The sequence below is a fragment of the Liolophura sinensis genome, chromosome 6 (assembly GCF_032854445.1).
Source record: "Liolophura sinensis isolate JHLJ2023 chromosome 6, CUHK_Ljap_v2, whole genome shotgun sequence".
Taxonomy (NCBI): Eukaryota; Metazoa; Mollusca; class Polyplacophora; order Chitonida; family Chitonidae; genus Liolophura; species Liolophura sinensis.
Window position 1 is genome coordinate 61546757 of NC_088300.1, and position 17042 is coordinate 61563798.

Consider the following 17042-nt stretch of genomic DNA (forward strand, 5'->3'; position numbering starts at 1 on the left):
TTTTCTAAAGCACAATCCGTCTCCGGTTACCTGCGTAAATTGAAAATAAATCAAGGGTGATCCTGCTCTAGGAAGAGCCCATCACTCGCCGAAATAACCACGGGCAGCACATTGGCATTATCCCTGTTAAAGGCCACTTTCCAAAGAGAGCTAAGATAACAAAGAGAATCACGAATGTGTCCGCAAATCGAACAGTACCTTCTTGTTAAGTTTGATGTTGGTAAAGATTGCATGTACTCTCCACGTTTTGCTGAACATAGCCCCAAAGGCTAATGTAAACCCAACCGCTAGAACCCACGCACGTGCCTGAAACATGGGAAAGATGGTAAAAACGGTCAATACAGGAGACTTTCTGATTAGCGACCCCGAGGCTGGGATTAAAACTATACCAGCACACTAAACCTCAGCTTTTAGTGTATTTCTGACAATTTAAACATAATTATTCTCAAACTAGCAGTTCACAGATATATGTAAGGTATTACTGCTTTTCGCATAACGGATCAAGGAAAAAGAACTCAGTTAAAATTAATGTTTACATATTACTGAAGGAAGCTCCTGTTGGAAATACGAAGTTATGTAGTGTTGATCTATGTGTAAAAACAAACATTCCTATACCAGCTGTTAAAATGAATGCTCCGGGTCAATAATCACAAGTCTAATTCCAAAAGCAGCGTTCAACAAAAACCATCAAAGAACTGAGAAGTCCGAAATTAGGACAGTTTTCAGTGATGATGGTACCGCTGATTGCAACGTATTAATAGTCGCAATGCTTTAGTGAACCATCTGGAATAAACGGCTAAAGTGTATCACCATACTAGCTCTACAACTGTTCAAGTCTCAGTTCTACCTTCCTGAAAGGTGGACGTCACGCAAGGGTACTCCTTCTTTGCACCTTACCGAACACATAAGAGGAAATCGGCTGGAGGGAAGCAATCCGCCATCTGTACCCAGCAGAAACACGCTGATGTAGTTCATAATACAGCCGACGATAATGATGTTGTTCATGTTGGGACTGGACATCTTGATGTACCTGAGTAATAATAACATTTTCAGTTTATATGGCGAGCTTCTTCCCTCAGCACTGGTACACTCTCAAAACTAATCTTTTAAATTTAACACATTATGTTTTCTGAGTTATGCTAGATGGGTGAATGGATGAAACACACCCGATGTCCAACCACCTCTTCTCGTGATAACTTTACTTTTTCCATCCATTCCCTGTTAAAACAATTGTGACGCCATGACGTCAGAGAAAGATTGAACATTTGTAGCCAATGTGAGAAACATCCGGTTGACCTATTTGCAACAGAACTGTTCTGTTGGAATAACAGAACAATTTTGTCATATATGACATAATAGTTTGTAACAATAACGTTCAGCATCACTCAGAAAACCATGTAATTGATCAATTAAACAGATTAGTTTTTACAGTGTACGCTAAGTGACAGCAGTATCTGCTCAGATTGCCGTACTTATAATGCTACCTTGCTACAACAAAAAACAATCCAGAAAGCATTACCAGTTGGGCGAGGTTAAAAAACAATGCGATTGATGTGGTCATATTAACTCCTTCTGCAGACCTGGCTTAATTTCTTCTTTCATTCCTTTTCTTCACTTCATTTCATATGGATTTGTGTGGTTGTGAGCAATAGTACTTTGTACAAATCGGTGAGCGTCACACCACATTTTCATCTACTGTCGAAATAATAAGTTAAAGCTATAAAAATGACACTACCATTGATTTTTGTAATAATATAATAAACAGAACCATGAGTGCATAGCGGTCCTTGAAAATATTTCATAGTACTGGTTCATAAAGGCTGATTACTTGAGCTTACAAACATTTCAGCTTACATTTATTTATTTCTTTGACCGAATTATGTTTTACACCATAATTTAAACTGTTTCACTTTTCCCAAAACGGGGTTAATGAGTAACAACAAACCGAGGGAAACGATCAAATCCAGATCTAGGTTCTAAACTTCACTGGTAACAACCAACAACGCCTTAAATCTCTGGGTAAGAATAGTACAAACCCTACATCTCTTAAGTGAAGTGCGACAGACACATGCTTTAGGGCCAAGGTCACGCAGAATTTCTGCGTTTGGGGAGGATTCTGGCTGTGGGATAGGTAACATGTAAACAACAGTTGGAACAGAACCCTGTAGTGGGATGGGTAACACAGAAATAAGCGTTAGATCCTCCTTCAGACTAGGAAACGAAAGGCAACTTTTTGGCTCGGCTACTAGTATAAAATGACTATCAAACCAGGTTACAAAGCAACCACAAAGAATCCGCGGAGCTCAAAAGGATTGTCTTACCGATGTTTGCGGAAGTAGATGTTTGTCGTGAGGAAGACAAGCGCCATGACGATACCGATCCCGGACAGGACGCATAGAGCGGCATAGATAGGCGTGTTTACTCTCTGCATCTCCGATTTCTGTAAATATCCATCTCTTGGTGGACCGTTACCTAGATGGCGAAGTGAGAAAATGATTAGTCACGAGACTGATTGCGAACAGGACCCAGTATCATGATACTGTCTTAGACTTAAGTCAGATTTAGTCTTTACTAAGTAGGATTTTTCCTGATTTTAGATTTGAACTTATATACTAATTTTCAAAATGTACATGAACGACTAAGGCAACTCTCTAAAATTTCTAAGGTAAGTCATAGCGCAGTAAACTATCTTAAAGTCAAGACTAAGTTTGTCTTAAGTCTAAAACAGCTTCGTGATCCTGGGGCCTGGTATTGAACTTTGATATATCTTCTTTTCAGATATGCACCTTATAATACGGACATTATATATACATATATATTGGGCGGGCATAAAAAAATGGGCCGTTCTTTCAAACTCAATAACTCCGAAACCCTCTTTCGTCAGCTTCTAAACATTTACACACTCCTAATTATACAGACTGAATTTTAATTTCATCCTTTAAGATTTCTGTTCATGGGACCAAAATCAAAACAGAGTCAAAAACCCATGTTCCGAATATTTCAAAATGACGTTCTACCTTGTTTTACTTGAAAGGGTGATCAACTGGTCCTTCATCTTCTCGGCAGACAGCGCACAAACGTTTCTTTCATGAACTGATTGAGTCCCGAATCTCCTTAAGAGACCTTTTTTCCAGCAGTCCCTGATGCGTGTCACACAGGTGCAGCGCGCGCTCTACTCATGACACCTGACAGGTGATGCAATGTGGGTCACCGGGACGTGCGTTTTTGAAGCTATGTTTTCATTTTAACCCTGTGTACGGACTACTCAGGCGATGACCTTGGAAAATGGTCAGTCAAAATCATGCCATGTCTAAAGTTTGAAAGAGTTTGGACAAAGTGTAATGGAGCAATGCAGCATCAAAGTACGACTCATTGCCAGCCCTTTATATATCTAGCATGGTTAGTAAAACGAATATTCTTTGGACAATTCTACGATAATAAAGTAGCTATTTGAATATGTATTATTTAACGATTAACGGGGTCAAGAAAAACACAAAAGTTTCAGAATGAAGAGGACAGATCGTTTTTATCATTAAAGCTCACGAACCTGCCCATATTAACGGGTGGTATCCTTCTAACGTCAAGTGGTCGCCATCTTTCTGGAACTCGCCAACTTTGACCAACTTTCCGTCTAAGCAAAAATGTAGAAAATTTTCTCATAATTATTTTTCTATGGAGCATGAGATAAGGCCTCTTGTACTGTTTGTCAGCCATTTTATATATAAAGGTTATGAAACAAGGAATACGTATTTATATGATGAGAAATGGTACAAAAAGTGGGTCATTAGAGAATAGCACTATGATACATTGTACAAAGGGATATAGAAGACAGCAAACTTATTCATAAAATTAAGGAAGGTCTGGCAGCAACCAAGTGGATGGTTGTGGCTTTTCCCTGAGCTCTCCTGATTTTCCTCCCAACATAATGCTCCCGTTGTATAAATGAAATATTCTTGAGCACAGCGTAAACACCAGTCAAATAAATAAATAAATAAAATCAAGGAATTTTGAAAATATGTCTATAAACAAAATAGTTACTTCGCAATCACACTCTGCTAAACGAAGCGAACGAAATGTGTGTTTCTGTTTTCTAGAAACAAAGCTTTTCTGAAACGAAGTTGACATATTTTTGTTGACTTTATTCGTTATCCAATTCATCAAAAAGTAGGAACATTATTTACAACCTGTTTTTCGTACCTTGAAACTGTTGTATTTCAATCATTCCAATCCTGTCACCATTCTGAAACTTGACAGTTCCCTGAAGAGAGATTAAAACGAAAGGTTGTATCCGTAGATAAAAATTACTGGAGTAGATGTTGTATATTACTTTTATATGAAGACTGCATGATGTCTATTTGAAGGTAGCAAAAAAAAAACACAATGTGAAATACAGATGGTACACCCTTATATTCAAAATTTGGAATACAAATTAATGGTTTCTTCTCGAAAAACCCTGTAAAATATAATTAAAGTGATGGCTGGCAAATGGTCACACGTAACCGGAGAAGTACAAGGCCTCTTGTCATTTTACTTCATTTAATTAGGATTTTATTCTAACTGTTCATGTAACGCTTAAACAGCAGCAAATTACACGCCCTCTAACACTGTGGCTTAAGTAGAATTTAAGAAAAAATGCAGAATGTTAATTGCAATTTATTAGACGTCATTGGTCTAGAATTACTCAGAATACTGTGTTGTCATCGCATTTAACATACAATAACATTAAAACAAAAGCTATTTTTGCATATCTTAAACATTCATAATTTTTAGAGAGAAATGTCTCAGGAAAACGTTCACACGATGTATGAAGTTTTATATCCTTTTGTTTTTTATATAATCATTTGTAACTATGGAGGCATGACGTAGTTATGACGTCAATTGAGGCAATGAGTTCTTGTCGTTCAAGCGGAGTTTATGCAGTTTAACAAACGTGTTCTAGCCTCGTTTTTTGGTGCAAAAATAGCAACTTTCCACTTATCCATGTGCAAAGCTTGTGCTGGTACGTATAAATGACAAATAGCAATTTTGATAGGGAGTATGACTGATTTTACGGACAGCTGAATACAAGCGACTTGCTAGCTGTTTGGCCACCCAGTTAAACGATATTCATTTCAAACATACTGGCACTTTTAAGAAACTCTGTCACAACCTAACTACTTCCCTTCATATTTCGCAAGTAACATATTTGCACAAGGTGCCGCAATTCATGGAAAACATAAACCTAAAACGAAGCTATGCTGTCCAGCTTTCACGAGTTATGTTAAATATTTGAAACCCATATATTATCATGTTTAAAACTTTTCAAAGCTGCATTTCTAGGCAACTGTATTGCTTCCTCGAGTTCAGCCTTCTGCACTGCATCAAAAAATTGAATTACACATATCAGTGACGGTTAGCATTTTGAGCTGCGCTTTCAGCTACCCTTGAGTGATAAAGCTTAAAAAAAAGAAGATATTTCTGCCATGGGCCATACAGTTATTAGCCCTTATATACCTATATAGATATGTATGTACATGAAGGCGTTGTTCGGGTGATTACCTATGGACCGGAAGGGCATTTGGTAACTGGCAGTTTTGAATCCCACGTTGGCCTAGAGACGACAACAACAGTCAAGATGAACATGGAATACATACTCACGGTGACGCCTTGAAAATTAGTTTCATCCAAAGCTTCCTCCATTTCAGGAGTCCGGAACACCATCTCCCAGTCTTCGTCAGAGTCGTCTATTTGGGCGTTCTTCAACAGTTTGTCCAAAGCCTTAGCAATCACCCAGACTCCGTCGAAGGCGTAGCCGTGAAATCGACTGAAGTCCTTTCCGCGTTTCTTGTTGTACAGTGTCAAATACTCTTGTGGAGTCTGGTGAAATAATTTGTCAGATTCTGCTGTAAAATTACTTTACATATGACTCTTTCGAATTAAGATGAACAAGGTATGAAGTCGTAAAGCTGGACGAAAAACGTTTTGCGTTTTATGATTTGTCTTTTTCGTTAAATTTTATGAATTTTTTAGATTCTTCAACCCTCCGGTTTTCTCCAGACCACCCATGAATCTGAACGCCGTTGTATGAGAAATATTTTGATGGCGTTAAACCTCATTTAATCAAATATATTAAAATACTTCTTTTCAGGCTAGGCCCGATCAATGGAGAACTCTTAATTGTAATTTGTATAGAACAAAGTAACTCTGATCTATACAGTTACTTTACATAATTACGTACACGTCTCACACACCTAATGACTCCTTCGATATGACTGAAAAATTGTACGATGTTGAAACCCAAATACACATACATACATACATATATACGAAATCGTCACAACAAACAAAGACTGAAACGACTTTATCCTAGCGCACAGATTGAGATAGCTCTAAAAAATACATGGCCTGGAACAGCTCTGTCATGTATACTATACAGAGTGGTACTGCTTTGGCACAGTACACAAACTGGGAAAGCACAGTCAGAGTCATTCAAAGATCGATAGGTTTTACCGACCTATGATGTGTATTTAGAAATGTCACGACTGGCCATCTCCTGCAGGGAATCTCCACGTTTTGTTGACTGCAGACAATGAATTATCACCGGAAGCGCGTAAGACGCAGGCCGGAAATCCTTCCATCTCAGACCACTTACCAGTTCTGACTCGGTCTCTTCATCACCACTGCTCAGGGGTAACATGTCTGTGGCTATAAACCCGTGCATGGCGGTTTTTATCTGATCTTCTGTACAGGAAACGGACTGGTCTACGCGCTGTCCCCAGTCTGCGCTGGACGAGTCGCCTAAGATGATCCACTGATATTTAGCTCCGTACATATTACGTTTGTACGCCTACAAAAGGACGGTGCATAAAACGTTTATCTTCTAGATGATTTAACCATTTTAGTTTTCGACCGTGTCAACATAATACTATGGTCTATTTCTTTTAGAGAGTCGCCTACAATCAGCTGCTTTTAAAATCAGTCATACACGCTACCAAAATTGCCTTTAGTCAGTGTCACTTAACAACCCAAACTCTACATATTGATATGTTGAACGTCCATGTTATTACAAAGAAGATGTAGTTAGAATACTTTTTCTAATTCATAATGTTAAAGTCTATCAGCTTAGTTTCGACACCAAGAACTCACTGCCTCGGGTGACGTCATAATTATTATTGTCAAGTTGTCTGCTGGACAATTGACGTGGAGAGTAATTTCTTTTACATTAGCTACCAACAAGCGGTTTGAACAAACTCCATGCAATAACACAGCCTACACTACTGTCTCTAAAGGGTAACTAGATCGCTTTAATTTCCTGGTATCCATATCTGAAACTGTACTACGGAGGGATCATATGCTACAAGAGATAAAGTAAATTTCATTTATTACGGTTATATTATATTAAAGCGTGCGAAAGATTTCAAATATGTCAGTGTCAGAAACAGGGTTTACAGTAAAGTCGATAGCAGTTCAGGTAACTGGTGTTACCCGCCTTCAAAACATGTTGAGCTCCTAATACCGAGCATGCCGCCGTCTTTTTTAAATAATTACGACGCCACCCGAGGCAACTGGTTCTTGCCATCGAAAGCGAGCTTATGGAGTTTAGCTGTATGAATTAGAAGACAGCTGAATATAGGCGACCGTCTAAAAGAAATGAGTATAGTATGATAAACCTATTTGGTCCTATCCATTAACCCACTGACTGATTCCCATGGCACCTTAGCAACAACGTGATTTTTGAGCATTTTTGGAATAACTTCCGTAAATCGGCACACACGCCTGATAATGAAAAGTGAACGGTGGCGTATCTTGCCAGTAGGGAGATTTATTTGTTATGTGCTTTATCAATTACCAAACTGTATCTTCGAGTCTGTAACAAAACCACAAACGTGAATGACTAACCTCACAGAAGACCCGCCTTGACATGTTCGGAGAAAAATTTCCCAAGATAATCCTTACATCTCGGTCCTGAAAAATAAATCCAAGGAAATGAGAAAAGGCGTATAACGGTATATGTTCAACTATAAAAATATTGCAACCAAAGGCAAAAATATTTTACTCCATGCTTTAATGTGTGATACGCCAGTCCTCTGTTTGGTTTATTTCTCTAAGTAGTAAAGTGAAGTATGTCTATAATAGTAAAGGCTGTCCAGATGCCACCAAAAGAGACAGTGCTAAATGCTTAATTTAAGATACTTCAAAATAAGCAAGGTGTTGTGAGCTAGGCTACTAGGACAAAGCGACCATCGGGAGCCTTTCGTACATGACGTTGTACCAAAACTGTGTCTGGTGTTCGTTACTTCCTTCGTTTTAACACCATTTTTCACGCCACAAGAAGAAAGCTGTGGAGCACTTTTGTACTTTCATATGCCAATTCCTCCATATGAAATGAAACCAAGCGTTTCGAGTATCTTTTAACTAATACTCTACCAGGAGGTTTTGTACGGCTGAGGCAGGGTCATCTGCGAAGCTGTCAGTTATGGGCACCTGGAACGTGAAGTTCTCTGACCTGTGCAGGAGATGATGATGTCCCTGTCAAACAGATGTTCGTTATGAAATCCACACTAGAATCCAGTGGAAACAGCAATGAGTTTGTCTCGACGGAGACTACAGGCGTCATTCCGTCTCGATATGTTTTTGTTGAGAATAACTATATTCATTTTTTTCTGAGTACACTTACATGATTTGTCTCGAAAATAAGTATAAAATATCCTTGCGTATATACTGTATGATTTGTCTCGAACAGTGCATAGGCCTGTAACAGAAGGCGCAAAATATTATGTGAGTTTTTCCAAAAAAATTGAATTTTTACCACTATTTGAATTTCTGTGGCCATACACTACGCATTCCTAGCTTTTGACTTTAAATATATGTATAAAAAAACAATCAAACAAACAAAAAATACAATCTTTCAAATCCACTACATAATTCTAACCTTCGGGTTCTGAACGTCATTTGCCGTCTCTGCGTTGTAGCTCTCAGGGTTGTGGACTTGTATAGTGGAGTTCTCTAAGAGACTTACCAGACGGTTGTGAGCCTGTGGGAATATAAAGTCATGTTAGAGGCCATTTGTTTGAATGGTACTTATTTGTCTACTTATGTGATTGGTGTTTTATTTACCTTCAAATAGAACTATCTAATTGATGTAGGGACCAACTATAGCGTTATAGTACTTAGCTTATCACATTAGACTGTGTCATGCTAGGAAATATTAGACTGCCAATATTATAAATTCTCGGGTATGATCCGACTTTAAATTGAAACGGGGACTCCAACCAAAGATCGTACGTGTTCGAGTTACTAACAATCCGACTTTATTGTTTTTTTTTCTGTCAGTTTTGAACTGACCGAAAAATATTCTCCTACCAATAGATAAGTCTCTATATAAATAGATAATATATAGCTTAATTAAAGTAACGTCGGTTAAAACAACATGAAACAGTTTTTGTAACTTACGTAACCATATCTGGGTGATCCTTTAGAAGCATCCTGGAATATTGTCCCCACGCGCCTCCACATGAAGTGGCGTAACAACGCAAGTCTGGCGGGATTGAAGTCGCTATCACTTGGTACAACTCGGAACAACTTTGTGTACTTGGTTCGATCCGACAACACGGGGTTAGTATCCGCATACGACAGCTGAAAAAGTAAAGGGCTTCTTGTATGGAAGTTTGGTTACCTTCATTAAGTAAGCTTTATCTACAGGAAAAAAACCGACTGGGAATGGTTACGAACTTGTTTGTCATGCGAGTGCTATTGGTTTACTTCACATCCATTATTTAAGCCCTAAGACAACATGCAAAATAATATCTATGAAAATATTTGGCCAAAAATCCATATTTGTTAATCAAATTAAATTTTCTGTATTTACCAAGAATAGATCAAATTATAGTCTTTAAGTAAATATCAGACTGGTACCTGAATTGTTTATAGTGTTAAGAGGATCTACATGCACATATGATGCAGCTTTTTAGTAATTATTTGAAGAATTCTAAACTGATAGCAAATATTCGACTGGTTTTGCACTGATTGTTTTTTTTTTGGGAGGGGGGGGGGGGCAAAAATATCCGGCGTAGCCTCTTTAAGATTTCTGATCAATATAATTTTCAAGGAAAAAAATTTGTTTAGCACGTCGTCCACAAACTCCTTGAAGGAACTGTCTTCAACTTTATGGCTTTGCAACGCATGCAAAATTTTCGCATAAAGCTTTGTGAACATGGAGTTCAAGTGTTATATTCAAAGTGTGTGTGTCCAGTGTAACGGTCTATCATGACATAAGAACTGCAAGAGTCACCTCCCCTGGAACTGTTTCACTGCACAAGTCTATAGGGTGTGTGTATCTATATGTGTATGCATATGTGCGTGTGTATAGTTATATGTAGGTATATTTATATTTATATATATATATATATTTATCATTCTGTAAATAATTATTTTCTTCTTATCTTTCTGTCATAAAAATTCAAAAAAATGATAAAATATGTTTTCTTTCTCATGAAAGAAATGATGTATAAATTTCTACGAATGTTACACGCTATAAGCCTATGGCTTATTGTGTCTACGTAAAGGAAAATAAACACGTTTAAACTAAACACAAAACGACATACTTCTTATACTTTTATATAGCAAGCGCATCTTCACTGAAGAAATGTGTCCAAAACAATCTTAAGACGAACGGCTCTGGCGGTTAATTATAATAACATTAACATTATTAAAATACTCAAGTCGGTTTTGTTGCACTAAACAAAGCTGTTTTGGCCTCTGGGCATGCGCAAACGCTTAGGGGCAGACATAATGGGTTTAATCGGGTGAATAAACTTGAATTATAGCCAGAGGACAGGTGTGACGCCATGTTGAAACTCCTCAGTATCATTTGTCAAATCTAATAAGTAATATTGAGAATTTACAGTCCGTGGGCGCAGACTTTTTTAGTGGTAATCACGTGACCTTTGTGCAGTCCATCATCTGTACCTGTCGGCGATAGAAAGTGCGATTCCACTCCAGACGGCTCGTCAACTGACTGACGCATGTTGTCAGCTGGCTGATTAGATCAGTGTTTTTTTAGCACTCCTATATCCCTCCAGTGACAACATAAATCATATATCCGTAATGAGGCCTCGCTGGCTGAGATAGGTAAAGCGTTGCCTCTCCTTGATCAATGAGGTCAGGGGTTCGAACCTGGAGAAGGTCGGTGGTTTAATCCGGGCACTCTATCCTGTTTCCTGGACTCATAAACCAGATCGACGTCATATTTATAAGCACAACGTAAAGCACCAATCAAATACAACAGTATCAATGGCAACGTCAGCAGAAAACACCGACCGGGATTCCACGCTTTATGAAGCCTAAGATATGTTAACAACCGTACAGAAAAGCATACTTCAAACTTCCTCTTTCAATTACATAAGGCCTTTATACTTAGAACAGAGATATTCCCCTGGTGCAGCGTAAAACCTTGATGGATTCGCCACATCTCGGGTTTCAACTTTCGAAGAACTCTGCGGAATTGAGACATCGATGTATACCCAAAGATCTAAAAAGGCACTAGTTCCCTTTCAAGAGAGTTGCAGACACTGCTTTCTATATGGCATCAGGAAATATAATCCCGACACTCACATATTTCGGCGATAACCCAGTTATCATTGTTTTCGTCATTCTCGTTTCCATTCGGGGAAATGGACTACAATATTTTTGCGAAATAAATCGATACGTTTTAGTAATGCCTGTTACCTTTGACAAAAGAAACATGAACCTCAAGACGAGACAGCGATTACTTCAGATTCCTTCAGGATATCTAGACAGCCTCATGCAAGGCTTTGTGGTCAGCGAGGATTTCGTGATAAACAAGGTGAATTCCATCGGAAGAGCTGGTAATTCCAGATCTTAAAGGCTAAATTCCTTGACTCGATGATACACCCGACCGAGTTTTCTCGTGTATAAGACTGGGGAAAGCCTGGAGAATCGGGAGCAGGGAGCCACTGAGAACCCTGAGATAAAGTGCTAATGTAAGCCATCCAGATGCTCTAATTCAATTTATTTTGGTGGCAAATCTAATTCGACTACCAAGGACAAGGTGTTTGGAAAATGAGCTCGACGCCGAAGAACGCGATTTTAAGGTGTGCGTCTGCTCGGTTTGACATCTTAACCCCTCACTCGACTTCTTCTCTCTTGTAATGAGCTAAAGTGACAATTGAACTCAGTCGACCAACAGAGGAATGTTCCATAACATCAACAAAGATGGGCACATATTCCATTCACCGCGGTCAGCTTGGTCCACTTGGCGTAGGGCAACCAGACGCCAAAAACACTTACAAGTCATCAGGTGGCTAGCTCTTAACTCGAAGGGAAAGGAAATGTCCACATGTCTGTTATCTATCGTAAGATAAAAAAACGTGAAAATATCACCATGTATAATAAAAAATTATAATTGTGAATAAAGAAAGGTAACGCATCAAAGAATGATTTTTTCTTCCACACTTTGTCTGAACCATGACGTCTTTATTTAATGTTGTGCTGGCTGCTGTTCATGAATGTTTCATAAAACTAAGTCGGTTGTCTACTAACTAATGCTACATGCAACCGACGAGATACAGAAAAAGAACGTCTTTCATGTAGTACGACCCAGACAATAGCTTCTCGCTTCAGGAAGCCTTTAAAGTCGTGAGGTAACAAATCAACGCTGGGTGGATATGCTTAAATTTCACAAAAGCGAGTATCACAACGAAGCAAAAAGCGTCAAGCTTCGTGACGTGTTATATAATGGTTACATAATGAAGCGAAACAACAGACGAAACCCATGTTAGAGAGGAGGAATTAGAGCCTTCAAAAATGAGACGCAAATGCCATTATGTGTAATATCCTCACGAAGATAGCTTAAATGACTCTCGGTTTAGTCGTCGCTGTATTCTTTTGTACAAACAAATAAAGTTTAAAGGTTATTGTTCAGATGTTCTCCTGTTCAGGATGTCTAAAAGTGAGTTTCATTACTGTTTTCAACAGATCTTTTTCACATATTAATGAAAGGATAGTACATCTTGATCCCTAAGTGCAACAAATACCTATACATATACACAGACCACTTCTAACATAGGTCATTTACACCGGTAACAATATCACACAGCATAATGAGTGGGCATTCCTGTGCACTCAAGTAAGGTTGGCACAACCACAGGAGATTGGATTAAAATCGTTTGACTTATCAACATGTCTGCGTCATTGGCACAATTCATTTTCAAATTTTTCCGTCTTGCCATGCGGCTTACATGATGAAAACATATTTCGAAGAAATAAATTCTTATTATTGATAGACTATATCTAATAAAATTCTTCTTTCTAAAATTCAAACGTTCAAAAAGCATTATATCCTTTAAAGCCCTCACCATAAGCAACCCTTATGAATATCTCCACAAATGTTATAAAAAAGTTTTTATTAACAAAACTTCGAGATTTTATACAACTTGCATTTAACTTTGACGATATGGAATTGGGATCAAAGTAAAGCTGAAGAGAAATGCCTCTAGCGGGTTGTCTCTTCAGTGAGCTGTATCCCATGAAAACTGAAAAGTCCTCATCCAGCGGGCGATCAGTGGTTTGACTAGTAAATAATTTCTCTCTAGCAGACCATGAGAGAGAAGAATGGAAATACGAGGAATTGGAGACTCGTTAGCGAATAAAAAAATCCTCGTTGACAGTTGTGCATTGTATCCACACCAATTAAAATTTCAGGGTTTCAAACACGCAAAGATTGCATGCTCCATGCGATGAGAGTCAGATAATAAGGTCAACGAATGATTCTTCAGGTCTTAGCGTCATTATACGGATTTGTCGCCCTCTGTCAGCTGACTATGCGGTCAGCAGTGGCCACGCTTGGTTCTACCTCAGTCGGCTCACGGCGATAACAAGCCGATAGTGCTGGACTCTAGTCCATTAAACGCCGGAAGAACAGCTTGTACCACTCCCCTGTTTCCTTACACAAGAAATCGATAGCGTTTTTTGTCAGACAGAACATCGAAATAAGCTGTTGACATTCTAATCAGAGCCTCTTCTTCTGGATGCAGTTTGTGATAGGGCTAGTACAGTTGACGTCCTCTAAAGTTTAAGTCCAGCCGCATTTACAGATTCGGCTCAAGGTGCAGGCATTCAAAAACTAAAAACATTTAAAGTATCACTCGCGGGGTATCAGCGTGATTAATTCTAGTTGTCTTTGCGATTTAATGACAGCTTCATGTCCGTTTTCCTGGAAATGTCGTTAATTATAGATGATCTCTTGACATGAGCAGGTTGGATGATGTTTGAAAGGTATCCATTTACCTTCGTCGTATGTTCGCCTAACTAATAGTTCGAGCATGAACTGTTCATTTGTTTAAATACCGGAAAGAATCAGAGGTACTCTTCTCTTTGTTTCAAGAAGCACCGATCCTCACATTACAATTAAGTGACGTTAGTTGTGCAACCTCGTGACACACAAACACTTTGTTGCAATCATTGATTTTTGGAGTCAGCGAAAAGTCAGAAAATTTGGGCAATTCAAGCCTCATGTTGCCAGCTTTGGTTTGAGGTAAATCTGTTGGTGAGAACAGTAGCAGTTTACGGCTTTCTCCTGCAACTTGTCCATTCCTTCACCTTGCACACCATCAGTTCAGGAAAAAAGAAAACAATTGATAAAATTTCTTTCCACATTGTATATTTACACTGTACAAATACTAAAGTAATTTAACAGGTAACTGTCAACGGTTAAGGGATTTCTTGTTTGTAGAGTAAATCGTCTAGTGTTAAACAGTCAAAATATGGCCCTTATACTGCAAAGTCTTTTACGAAGGGAGGTTACTTTGTTTCCCTCATGTTGCATTTCGGGAACTGGGTCAGCTGTGCCTCTGGGGTCCAAATAATCTTTCTCAAAGCCTATATACTTATCAGGGTTTTGACGCGAGGTATTTTAAACGAACCAGAAAATTAGCAAACAACCAGGCTTGGTGATTAACAGACGGTTGGGTTGTCTTAACTCAGCTCTCGTTAATTTACTCCAGACAAGTAGCTACATTACACGAAAAACGACAGGACCCATATCATAACACAGGCGACTGAATGGTCACTTCAAACGATGATTTGGCTCGATTCTTTAAAGCTGAATGGTTTTCGCCTTGAAGGTAGACTAATACCTATAGGTATATGTAGAAGCCTTTATACTTTCAACCATTGATGCATGTAGAAGCTTTTATGCTTTCAGACGCCGAGCAATGAGGCCGCAGGTCGTATTCAGTCCCGTATTCAAGCTCATTAAAGCTGTCAACTAGTGGTACATCGACTATCTGAAGGCTCACTAACGTTGTTTACTAGTCCTACTTAGGCTATCTGAGGGCTCCTTAAAGCTGTTTACTAGTGGCACCTAGGCTATCTGACGGCTCCTTAAAGCTGTTTACTAGTTGTACCTGGGCTATATGAGCGCTCCCTAAAGCTGTTTACTAGTGGTACCTGGACTATTTAGAGGCACCTCGGCTATCTGAGCGCTCCCTAAAGCTGTTTACTAGTGGTGCCTAGGCTATCTTGAGGGATATAAAGCTGTTTACTAGCGGTACCTTGGCTATCTGAGGGCTCCCTAAAGCTATTTACTAGTATTACCTAGGCTATATGATCCTTCCCTAAAGCTGTTTACTAGTGGTACCTAGGTTATCTGAGGGCTCGCTAAAGCTGTTTACTAGCGGTACCTCGGCTATATGAGGGCAGTGCCTTAAGCTGTTTACTTGTGGCACCTTGGCTATCCTAGTGCCCTCTAAAGCTATTTACTAGTGGAATATCGAGTGTTTCAGGGTTCACTAAAGCTGTTTACTAACGGTGCCTTTGCCATTTGGGGGCTCCCTAAGATGTTTATTAGTGGTACCTCTATATCTGAGGGATCCCTAAAGCTATTTACTGGTGGTACCTCAACTATCTGAGGGCTCCCTAAAGCTGTTTACTATTGGTACCTCAACTATGTGAGGGCTCCCTAAAGCTGTTACCTAGTGGTACCTCAACTATCTGAGGGCTCCCTAAAGTTGTTTACTAGTGGTACCTCAACTATCTTAGGGCTCCCTAAAGTTGCTTACTACTGATACCTCGGCTATCTGAGGGCCTTTAAAGCTATTTTTTTTAGTGATACCAACTTTCTCTAAAGCCCTCCTACCCGAAGACTGTTTACTAGAGATACCGTGCTTATCTGAAGCCTCCTTCAGGATGTTTACTAGTGTTAGCTTGGCTATCTGAGGGCTCGTCAAAGTTGTTTGCTAGTGATACCTCGTTTGTGCAAGGCCTTCCCGAAAGCTGTTTACTTGTGGTACCTATGCTAACACAATTTGATGTTTCTAATTAAGATCTCATGAATCGATCCGACGCAAACCTTGACGTTTCTACGACGTGCTATCATAACTGGAAAAAAGACAATCCTCGCTGCCCCCTCGCAGTTGAATCATGCAGCTGGTTATTCTGAGGGAAAAGGAAGACGACAAAATTTCAGGGTTATGTGATTAGCAAAAAGTGCCATTGACGAATTTTTTGTACATTGTCAGTTTGAGCCGTTGAAGCTTGTTCGGTAAGGAGAGAGTGCTAAGTGGATGTCCACAGCGGAAGGAAGTGGATGTACCCGTTACGCATCCGGTCAATAGCCAGGCTCCCAAGTCCTTTTAAAGCCTTTGTAGCGCTGGCAGAGGAAGAGGGAAGGAAAAAGAAATAGCTATGGCGCGAATCGAAACAACATGGCAAAAGGGGTTATTTAAAGATGATGGGATTACAAAGAAGTTCGATGCAATTACGACGGATAAAAGTCCAGAATGGAAGAGTGGCACGTTGTCTCCTGTAGCTTGGTCGATCCCTGATTCAGACAGCTCCAACTAAAGGATCTGTCTCCGCGGCTGCGCCAACATGGGATATTTGCTTATCAGTAGTGCATCTATCTTGTCTTTCTGTCTGTGAGCCTTAAAGGTGTTGTATGAATATAACTTCCCTTTGTAATATTTAATTTCTTCTCCCTCATTTACGTTTTATATTCATGTGTATACACTTGTTGAGCTTTGCCGAAATGACACTGGTTTTCT

At 39.2% G+C, this 17042-nt stretch overlaps 1 protein-coding gene across 1 annotated transcript in view; it reads right to left on the reverse strand.

Annotated features, from left to right (window-relative positions):
- Positions 1-17042, reverse strand: part of LOC135468498 (gamma-aminobutyric acid type B receptor subunit 2-like) — an 82929-nt gene that overhangs the window by 11860 nt on the left and 54027 nt on the right. The window contains exons 4-14 of the mRNA XM_064746778.1: positions 9433-9615; positions 8912-9013; positions 8407-8508; positions 7879-7944; positions 6632-6826; positions 5638-5856; positions 4198-4258; positions 3548-3631; positions 2322-2472; positions 898-1030; positions 199-306 (exon numbers count right to left, since the gene is read on the reverse strand). Coding sequence (XP_064602848.1) covers positions 199-306; positions 898-1030; positions 2322-2472; positions 3548-3631; positions 4198-4258; positions 5638-5856; positions 6632-6826; positions 7879-7944; positions 8407-8508; positions 8912-9013; positions 9433-9615 — 1404 coding nt within the window. The remainder of the gene's footprint in view (positions 1-198; positions 307-897; positions 1031-2321; positions 2473-3547; positions 3632-4197; positions 4259-5637; positions 5857-6631; positions 6827-7878; positions 7945-8406; positions 8509-8911; positions 9014-9432; positions 9616-17042) is intronic.